The sequence below is a fragment of the Eschscholzia californica genome, unplaced genomic scaffold, assembly GCF_041429995.1.
Source record: "Eschscholzia californica isolate CP2 unplaced genomic scaffold, dmEscCali1.0.p SCAF_2, whole genome shotgun sequence".
In the NCBI taxonomy this organism is placed as follows: Eukaryota; Viridiplantae; Streptophyta; class Magnoliopsida; order Ranunculales; family Papaveraceae; genus Eschscholzia; species Eschscholzia californica.
Window position 1 is genome coordinate 40,949,728 of NW_028238309.1, and position 10,561 is coordinate 40,960,288.

At 35.2% G+C, this 10,561-nt stretch overlaps 2 protein-coding genes across 2 annotated transcripts; both read left to right on the forward strand.

The window, feature by feature from the left end:
- Positions 1-968: 968 nt before the first annotated feature.
- LOC147557947 (uncharacterized) lies at positions 969-2,150 on the forward strand. Its single transcript, XM_086658968.1, has 4 exons — positions 969-1,037; positions 1,131-1,356; positions 1,604-1,790; positions 2,126-2,150. Exons 1-4 carry the CDS (start codon positions 969-971, stop codon positions 2,148-2,150), a joined length of 507 nt encoding a protein of 168 aa, XP_086515094.1.
- A 2,452-nt stretch (positions 2,151-4,602) lies between these two features.
- LOC147557948 (large ribosomal subunit protein uL10-like) lies at positions 4,603-7,294 on the forward strand. Its single transcript, XM_086659500.1, has 5 exons — positions 4,603-5,326; positions 5,417-5,485; positions 6,337-6,435; positions 6,521-6,913; positions 7,021-7,294. Exons 1-5 carry the CDS (start codon positions 5,069-5,071, stop codon positions 7,162-7,164), a joined length of 963 nt encoding a protein of 320 aa, XP_086515626.1. The 5' UTR covers positions 4,603-5,068; the 3' UTR covers positions 7,165-7,294.
- The last annotated feature ends 3,267 nt before the right edge of the window (positions 7,295-10,561 follow it).

Genomic DNA, 10,561 nt, shown 5'->3' on the forward strand with positions numbered 1-10,561 from the left:
TTAATGTAGACAATTTTGATGTCGACTTGGAACCTTTTCCAAGTGAGACTAACTATGACGACTCTCTAACCGCGAACGACGATACTTGTAGATCCCAACAACCTAATAGAAGCAAACTACATGTACAACGAAAACGAGCAAGGACACATCATGATGATGTTAGTGAACGAATGACTTTGAGTCCTGGAGAACTAGTTCAGACTACAAAAAGTGCAAACGATTGGTGTAAAGCGCTTTATGATATTTCTGATCTTGGACTACTCAATGAAAATGGAAGGAGCAAAACTTATAAAAACACCAGAGCAGAAAATGATGTTTGCCATGATGAATATGGATGAGCGAAAAAATTGGATACTATCTGAGCTTGATAAATGAGAGCTTTAGAGTCTAGGTTTAAAATTTATTTTGGTTTGTTTAGTTTATGGTTTAATTTAGATACTATCTTAGCCTAATAAATGAGAGTTTAGAATTTAAGATTTAAGATTTATTTTGGTTTGTTTATTTCAGTTTAATATTTTTTTATTGAAACTTCATATGTTATACTTTTCATGTTTATGCTAATTTATTAAGATTTTTCAGTTGGATAATGAAGATGGTTTTCAAGATGATGAACACGCACCAATAATTAATAGTAAAAATGAAATTATTATTCGTGTCGTTGCAATAACTTGTTACAATATCCATGTACGTAAAAGTTTTGCTCCTTCCATTTTCATCATGGCCAAGCAAATTGGATGATTCGCCTAATGAATTTCGTGAGATTTATAGGATGTATCCAGATACATTTCTCAAGTTATGTCGTATTTTAAAGGAAAAAATCATTATTAGAGGACACGCTTTATGTCAATGTGGAAGAAATGCTTGGTATGTTTCTCTTAACTAGGGAAAGATTTGATAGATCTAAATTTTGTACAAGCATGAACTTCAATAAAGTGTTGAAGGCATTGACTTTATAAGCTCCAGAGTTAATGGCGAAAACTCCAACAACCACCTCATTGAAGATCCTAACAGATGATCGCCTTAATCGTTACTTTCTGGTAATAGAATTTTTTTATTTATGATTAAATTCAATTTAATTTTATATTTTATTTGTATTCAAATACATTAATCATTTTATATATGAAAAACAGGATTCTGTTGGAGCAATTGACGGTACATATATTCCAGCTATGGTACCAATAAAAAATTCAATTGCCTATCGTAATAGAAAAAAAATTGTATCACAAAATGTTTTGGCGGCATGCACCTTTGATTTTCAATTTATATATGTTCGTAGTGGGTGGGAAGGTTCAACAAATGATGCACGAGTACTAAAAGATGCTTTAGAGGGTAATGGTGGATTTAAAATTCCTCGAGGTAAAATAGTTATATTCTATCAAATTCTTTTTGATATATTTAACTGGTATATGGAAACATGAATTGCATCTCGATAATTTATGTTGTAAGTAAATTTTACTTGGCAGATGCCGGATATCCTAACCGCCCTCAATTTTTAACACCATATCGAGGTGTTAGATACCATTTAAAGCTAGATTCAAAATTTTCAAAACTGCTCCGCCATTTTCATTTAAATCACAAGCACAGTTAGTTTTAGCATGTGCAGGATTACACAACTTTATTCGAAGAGAATGTGGCTCAGACGAATTTGCTCCAGATGAAGAAGAAACCGATGAGTGTGCCTTGGATGAAGATTATGATGAAGAATTACCAACTCAAGAGCAACAAAGACAACAAGCTGGTGATTGGAGAGATAGTATTGCTGAAAGAATGTGGAACGACAGAGTCCTCTGGTTATGTCGAATATATGACTATTTTTTACTTCTTTTGTCGAATTTTAGTAGTTATTATCGTTTTTACGGACTAAAAACGCGAAATATTTGATTTTAACATCTCATGTTTACTTTTGAATAATGTGTTATATAAGTAGATCTGATTTTTTCTATGTCTCATTTTTACATAGTATATACTCAATATATATATAGAGAGAGAGAGAGAGAGTAATATACTTTTATGTTAATCTCAACCATTAGTTTGGGCGGCTAAGATTTAAAACGAATCCTTTAAAGATCTAACAAAAAGATCTAGATCTTCAAAGTTTTAATAAAAAATTCTGAACGAATAACAGGCCCTTAGGGCTTGTTATTCGTTAAGACCTTTTTATTAGATCTTATTTGTTTCGGATCTTCAAAGATCTCAGAGTTGTTAAGCGTTCTAGGACAGAAATGTTAAAACTTTGAGTTAATTCTTATTTGGCCCCCTACTTTGTGACTATCTTCCTTTATGGCCTCCTATTTTTTATAAATTCAAATTTGGCCCCCCTTGTTAACACTGTTAGTTAATTTTAGTGGTTAATTTTTTCTTTTCCATAATTGGCCTTACTATAATATTGATTTTGTAATTTCAAAATTGGCCCCCTTTAAATAGTTGTTGATTTCCAAAAAGTTCAATTTGTTTAGAAAAACTAAGGGGTTAAAATGAAATTTAATTTAAAAACATCAAAAACACCTCATCACTCCTCCATGTCATTACCTCTCTCCTCCACCTCATGTCAATCGCCATCTCATCATCTTCTCTGAGGAAGGTCGCCGGCCGGCTAATTTTCCGGCGACCTTCAAAAACTTAAAAAAAAAAACTTTTTCTCTATACTCTCTCTCTCTCTATATTCTCTCTCTTTCTATCAATATCCGGCGAAGGGGAGTTCCCCTTCGCCGGAGGGACTGGTTTTCCAGACCGGGAAGGTCTGGAAAACCAGTCCCTCCCGGTCTGATTTGCAGACCTTGAAGGTCTAGAAAACCAGACCTTCTGGCGAAGGGGAACTCCCCTTCGCTAGAGATTGATTTAAAGCGAGAGAGAGAGAGAATAAAGAAGAGAGAAGAGAGAAGAAAGGAGAAAGGAGAGAAGAAGAAGACGAGAGTAGAGAGATAATTTTTTTTAAGTTTGAAGGTCGTCGGAAATATTGGTCGGCCGACGACCTTCATCGGAGAAGACGATGAGATGGCGATAGACATGAGGTGGAGGAGAGATTTAATGACATGGAGGAGTGATGAGGTGTTTTAAAATAAATTTTATTTTGACCCCCTAGTTTTTTCTAAATTGAAATTTTTGAAAATCAACAATTCTTTGAAAGGGGGCCAATTTGGAAATTACAAAATCAATTTTATAGCAAGGTCAATTATGGAAAAGAAAAAACTAACCACAAAAATTAACTAACGGTGTTAAAAAAAGAGGGTCAAATTTTAATTTACAAAAAGTAGGGGGCTATAAAGGAATCTGGTCACAAAGTAGGTGGCCAAATAGGAATTAACTCTAAAACTTTTAATGTTCGGAAACTTTAAAGTTTTGAAATTTTTAAGGGTCTAGAACATTAAGGGGGTCAAATTTGAATTTACAAAAAGTAGGGGGCTTTAAAGTTTTGATTCTTTTAATGGAACTTGACTTCGCCAATGTAAATTGGCCAAGCCAAGTGAAATGCGACAGTGACAGATAGAAACAATGAGTGTATACTAAGGGGGGGGGGGTATTGGAGCAAGACTTTCGTGGACATTTGAGAGTCCGCGAAAGTCTGAGGCATTCAAATCCAGACATTTGAGAGTCTACGAAAGTCTGAGGCATTCAAATCCAGACATTTGAGAGTCCACGAAAGTCTGAGGCATTCAAATCCAGACATTTGAGAGTCCACGAAAGTCTGAGGCATTCGATTGTAGACAAAATATGTCCCAGACTTTGGTGGATTTCATAGTTTGATGGATTTGTGAAGGATTTGGGACAAATTTGGAAGCCAAAATGTCTTTCAAAAAACAAGAGACATTTGAAGTCCATCATCTGATCAAACAACAATAATAATATTAAAATAATAAATGTCTACCAAATATCCATCAATGTCCACAAATATTCACAGATGTCTACGAAAGTCGAAAAATATATTTCTGAAATGTTAGTATAAATATATTATTTCATGTGATTAAACAATAATAATAATATTAAAATAATAAATGTCTACCAAATGCCCATCAATGTCCACAATATTTACAGATGTCTACGAAAGTCGAAAAATATATTTTTGAAATGTTAGTATAAATATATTATTTCATGTAATTAAAAAATAATAATAATATTAAAATAATAAATATCTACCAAATGTCCATCAATGTCCACAAATATTCACAGATGTCTACGAAAGTCGAAAAATATATTTTTGAAATGTTAGTATAAATATATTATTTCATGTGATTAAACAATAATAATAATATTAAAATAATAAATGTCTACCAAATGTCCACAAATATTCACAGATGTCTACAAAAGTCGAAAAATATATTTTTGATTAGCACAAATATAATATGCATTACACATTTTGTCAATGGACTCAAGATCTTATAATGTCCCCAGGACATTTTGTCTATGGATCAAATGTCTTGAAATGTCTATAAAGACATTTTGTCTACAAACTCTCAATGTCTTGAAAATGTCTATGAACACATGTTGTCTATAATAAGTCATCCGAAATGTCTTGAAATGTCCACGGGACATTTTGTCTATGAAAGTCTGTGAAAGTCCCGCTCCACTACCCCCCCTAAATTTCACCTTCATAAATGTTTTTTTGCCCTTAAACTTGAGAAAGTAACAATTGAGTCAGTGAAGAAATTAGGTCCAAGCCCGAGTTATTTCCTTCTCGGCGCCTCGGCGGGAGGGAATGGGCTGAATCTACTAACCCACAGAAAAAGGGCTAATAACATTTCACAAGATCCAGTAATTAAAGAGCAGCCGTTAGATCTAGGTTTTGCAGAAGGTCATCGTCTCTGTTTCTCTCTATGTAATATATATATACACATACTGATACTGTTCTCAGAATCTCAAATTTTAGGGTTTAGGTTTTTGTTGTTCAACTTCGAAGTAGAAGAGAATATCTAGAGAGAGGTTAAAGAGACAGCTTCATCGCTGTCCGCCTTGACAGGCTTAGCTTCGTCTTGGCCCTCACTCTTTCTTGATCATTTTAATTCTTCTTGCTTTTCATTCTTTTTTAGGTTTTACTTTCTCTTTCTTATTCAAACTCAATCATTCATCAAAAATGGCGATAAAAACTTCAAAAGCAGATAAGAAGATCGCTTATGATCAGAAACTTTGCAACCTTTTGGATGAATTCACTCAGATTTTGGTCACAGCAGCTGATAATGTCGGATCTAACCAGTTGCAGAACATTCGAAGTGGTCTTCGTGGAGATTCAGTCGTTCTGATGGGGAAAAACACTATGATGAAACGATCTGTTCGTCTTCATGCTGAAAAGACTGGAAACAAAGCCTTCCTCAATTTGATTCCTCTTCTCGTCGTATGTATCTTTGAATTTCTTCTCTTTTGTTGTGATTTTAGGGTTTCAATATGAAGATTAATATTTGATTCTCTATTTTGATTTCAATAGGGAAATGTCGGATTGATCTTTACTAAGGGAGACTTGAAGGAAGTGAGCGAAGAAGTTGCTAAATACAAGGTATTATTCTATCAATAATCGTATTATTTAAGTACTCTGATAAAGTTATCTAAGAATGTTCATTAGAATTAGGTTTACAATTAAACAAAAGAAAACCCATTTTTTCGTGTTCTTGTTAAGTAGAGATTAATAACTGATAAAATGTCTATGAGAAATGAGATTCTTAGAGTTTACTTGTTTGTGTTATTGTCTATGACTGGGGATGATTTTCTGGCTGAAAATCTCCTAACTAATCGGGGGGCGAACTAGTTATGTTCGTATAGTCCTTAGTTAACGTCGGAAAATGAAGCTCCTTTATGTTGCTGGTCCTCCTTCACTGGAGTTCCACCATTGAAGAGCTGGTCTCATATTCCATTGCCTTGGCCAGCAGCGTCGCTGCCATTACTTCTTGGGATTTGCCATGAGACATAAATTTTGGATTGATAAAGTTTCGCGTTTGAATGTTATAGGGTTTTCTTAGCATGTCTCGAGAAACTTGTTAAATAGGTATTAGAAGATAGTGTTTTGCTAACACATGTTTAGACACAGTCTTTTGTATTTTTAACATTGGATTCGATACAGTCAATAAGGGGAAGGAACATTATGAACATATAAAGGTTTAATGTCTTGTCAATGTCTTAAGGCTCATTTTAGGAAAACACATTATTTATTAGAACCATAATTGAATGTAAAGTATCGAAGTTTTTTCCCAGAATTCTCAATCCTTTCGTATTTATGTTTTATGAGCTTCACTAGTTACTTGTGTCAGTCAGCTGTGATGTTCCTTGTACATCAATCTGACTAAGATATTAAACCTATCATACTATTTCATTTTAATCTGAAACCTTGGGACATACTTTTCAATTTAATAGGTTGGAGCTCCTGCTCGTGTGGGGCTTGTTGCTCCCATTGACGTTGTTGTTCCCCCTGGTAACACTGGATTGGATCCATCTCAGACTTCTTTCTTCCAGGTTTGCCTTCCTAACCTTAAAGTCTTGGCTTCTTTTTGCTTCTTTGACTCTATCAGCTATACCTATACCCATGTCCATGTTTCAGGTGCTTAATATTCCTACCAAGATTAACAAGGGTACTGTCGAAATTATGACACCTGTTGAACTGATTACGAAAGGTGACAAGGTTGGCTCGTCTGAGGCTGCTCTGCTTGCAAAACTCGGCATAAGGCCATTTTCTTATGGACTTGTGGTGTTGTCTGTGTATGACAATGGTTCTGTCTTTGACCCTGAAGTTCTGAATCTCACCGAGGAAAATCTCATGGAGAAGTTTGCTGCTGGTGTTTCAATGGTTACTGCATTATCACTGGCAATATCATACCCAACTCTAGCAGCCGCTCCTCACATGTTCATCAACGCCTACAAGAATGTTCTGGCTATTGCCATTGCCACGGATTACTCGTTTCCTCAGGCTGACAAAGTGAAGGAATACCTAAAGGTTTGAGATTTTGATATGAAGTTCTGTAACTTGTTTGAAGTGAACTTTCTTTTTTTCCTATTTTTAATCTAATTGATATCCAATTGGTGTAAAATAAATAATTGCAGGATCCGAGCAAGTTTGCTGTTGCTGTTGCTCCTGTTGCGGCAGCAAGTTCTGGATCTGCCCCTGCTGCTTCTGCTGCTGTGGAAGTGAAGGAAGAACCTGCTGAAGAGTCTGACGATGATATGGGCTTGGGTTTGTTTGATTAAGTAATCCTTCAGTTTTGTTCTTTAAACTTTGGTCAGACATTTTTCTTTTCTGGTTAGATTGTTGAGGTTAATAGTTTTCATTTTGCCAAAAGGTGAATCTTGTTAATGAACATGGCATCCTTGGATTTTCTGTTGGTTTAGTAGTTGCTTTTGCTGTTGTTATGTCTCTAGACCGATAGTAATACTCCGGTCATCCTGAGTCGATCATTGCCAGGTCTTGGTGAAACATGGCTTAATGTTAGCATGCCAAGACCTTCCATGGGGACAATGCTATGTGTTTTGGACTGTTCCTTTCTGGACCAATGTCTTGCCTTTATTAGCTTGCTTGGCGAAGGCTTGTCCACGAGGCTGGTGAGTCCCGACCAAGATCTTCTCTTTTGCCTCGGAATAGGACCGCAATTGATCATCCAAGTCCAACCCTAAACCAAATCCCCTCATGTCACTGTGTAGAGTTGATATTAGTGGAAACACCGGTGATCGAGTCTATTATGTTGGCGTTGCGGTCTCTCTACTGCCGAGGATGTCACCCCTTTTGGGCGTTAAGCACCACCTACATTAAGTACCGTCCAGACTCGGAGGATTCCATTCTTCATCCTGCAAAACAATTGGTGTTTCCCACCAAAACCATTTCCCACTATATTTGGTCAATATCTATTTCGCTTTGATTGAAATGTACTGAATTCCTCCTTTTCCACCAGTGAGGGGCAGTTACCACTGGTTTGGTAATTTTTTAAATAAAATTTCCAAACTGACAAAATCAATTCGACCCAGATGGATTTGGGCGATTCTAGACCAAATCAAGGTATACCCGGATTGGTTCAGATGCTAGAAAGCCATAACTGGGCCGATGTCTTTTGTATATTATACTAGGGTATAGCCCGTGCCCGTAGGGCACATAAATTTCTATATTTATGTTATACAAAATTATCAAATATTTTGGTCTTATACAAATATTGAAGTAATAAAAATATATTTAAAATAATAATGGAGATTATATTGAGTTGTTTGAAGGGAGAAAAGAGGAAAGAGAGAAAAAGAGTTAGAGAGTTTTTAAGGAGTGGGTAGTTATTTCGACGGTTAAATATCTGTCTTTTCAAAGACACTTTAAAATGAAAGGTCATGATTTACAAAAGAAAATTGGATGACCGAGATTTATAAATATGTGATGGGCATTATAGATAATGAAAATTTACAGCTTAAGTCGGTTCCATCAAAACATTAGAACACTCATTTATTAATTAAATATCATAAAATCAAAAAACAAAACAAGTACTAAATTTTGTTTATGGTAGAGATCTATGGTTGAGTCAGGTTTTAAAGTCGAAAATTTGATCTTGTTGAAGCTTAACCACAAGGTCGGTCATGGAGCCAATGCGAGCAAATTCTAGAAATAAAAAATTGTTTATTTTAGGTTAGTTGGTTAATGATTTTGTAAAGAGATCAAACAACCTAGGTTCAATTCCCACCAAATGACTCTATGTAAAGTGGTTTTTGTCTCCCTTACCGGCGAATGAACCCTTCCTTTGCTAGAATCCCCTTCCTTGTTGATTGGGATGATGTTCTTTTAATCAGATTAGGTTGTAGGTTTTATTAGTAGTCACTTCCTCTCTTTGAGAAGTAACTCCATTATCCAGAAGAACAAAGAAACCAAATCAAAATCAATCAAATTCGAGTTCGAAAGCATCGTTGGAAAAATGTAGTATCATTGATGTTGATGAATACAGGGATGATACAAGTTTATCTGACCCAATGTTCGTTAAGCATACAACCTCGATTCTTGATGAAATTGATTTGATGAATGAAGTTGAAATGGAAGATAAAGTTACAGTCTCTAAGGAGATCGATCTGACGATGATGGTTCCAAATCTGGTTCCAATTTCTGAAGTGCGAAATCATTCACCTTACAGAAATGAAATCAAAGAAGGAGACGATGGTCTTCGGATCTGATTCGAACAAAAACAACAACGAAGATCTGGGTTATAAGTATAAAATCACACGACGGAAATGGACAAAGTACTCTCTTCATCGGATTGGCATTAATTGAAGTATCTACATATATCTACATCTAATTAGTACAATAAAATTGACGGTTCTTCAGTGGCGGCGGCGACTTCTTGATAATGGTGGTGGTGGTTCACTCGGTTGTGGTACTTCTAGTCTTACTTATATTTTTGTTGACCTTTAGGGTCTTTTCATTCTTGATCTTAAGGATCCTTTCATCTTTCGACCTTTAGGGTCATTTCATCGAGTCTGTGTCTAGTCAATTTTTCTCCCTTCACGAGGCACTTTACATTTGAAGGTATGTAACTCTCATGTAGTTCTCAGAAAAATAAGAATTCATCCATGTAACATTGTGATTGCATCACTTGTGAATGAGAAATGGTTTCGCTTAGTTTCAAAAAAAGAAAAAAAAGATTCCCACCAAATGCATCTTTTTATTTACATTATATTTTTTTTATCTCACTTTAATTGGCACAATTTAGGCGTTGTTTGGCAACAAAAAATAAATAAGTCTTTTACTTTTTCTTTTTTCGTTGAAGTCTTTTACTTATTTAGTAAAGCAAATACTATAGACTTCATTTAAATCACAACCTAAAGTCAACCCTCCCTAAGTTAACCATGTGTAAGAAGCTTAAACAAGCAGAACCAAGACGTTCAGGTGTAATTTGGTTCGGATTGAATTTTTCAGTGATCCAACCCTTCAGATCCACTTATGGATACCTATCCGATGTACAACCCTGGTCCAGGGTATGAGAAGGTTTCCTTGCATGCACGCACGTACTAATATTGTGTGAAGAGAGATGCTAGAATCACAAAAGATTTTGACAAAAAAAAGTCCCCAGCTGATGTGGCGGCTGTGATTTTCATCTCTCAACGGCCTAGATTTGGTCAAAGTTTGAAACCACACCCGCCACATCAGCTGGGAACCTTTTTTTGTCAAAATCTTTTGTAACTTTATCATTTCCCTTGTGTGAAATAGTTTCGTGACTTGGAAAGGAAATATTAGTTATCAACTCATTTCCTTATCCAACAAAAACTTGAAGAATTTAAAGATTAGGTAAACCTAACTAAAAAGTTTGGTAGCAGAATACTGGATAAGTACTTATAAGGTAGATGAACTGTACTGCACTTTGTTGCCCTAGACACAAATTGGATGACCTTCCTTTATCATATTCTATTCTTGATTATTTATAATCTTCTTTGTTGTTTCCATGATTATGCATAACTACCTAACGCAATTGGGATACCTTAACATAAACGTGAAGGACATTATCAACCTCCCAAAATAGATTTCTACTATAGTTTCTCTTGCCTTCCTCAATTATTAATATTTTTCCATACAAGGAAATAATATCATGATTCTTTTACTCATTCGACCAAAATTTATTTTATTTTA

Excerpts from the sequence above, each read along its gene's own strand:
- LOC147557947 (XM_086658968.1), top strand. The coding sequence starts at position 969 with ATGGCGAAAACTCCAACAACCACCTCATTGAAGATCCTAACAGATGAT. Across the intron at positions 1,038-1,130 it reads GCCTTAATCGTTACTTTCTG|GATTCTGTTGGAGCAATTGA; the intron begins GTAATAGAATTT and ends TATGAAAAACAG. Across the intron at positions 1,791-2,125 it reads TGGAACGACAGAGTCCTCTG|GCCCTTAGGGCTTGTTATTC; the intron begins GTTATGTCGAAT and ends AACGAATAACAG.
- LOC147557948 (XM_086659500.1), top strand. The coding sequence starts at position 5,069 with ATGGCGATAAAAACTTCAAAAGCAGATAAGAAGATCGCTTATGATCAG. Across the intron at positions 5,486-6,336 it reads AAGAAGTTGCTAAATACAAG|GTTGGAGCTCCTGCTCGTGT; the intron begins GTATTATTCTAT and ends TCAATTTAATAG. Across the intron at positions 6,436-6,520 it reads CTCAGACTTCTTTCTTCCAG|GTGCTTAATATTCCTACCAA; the intron begins GTTTGCCTTCCT and ends TCCATGTTTCAG.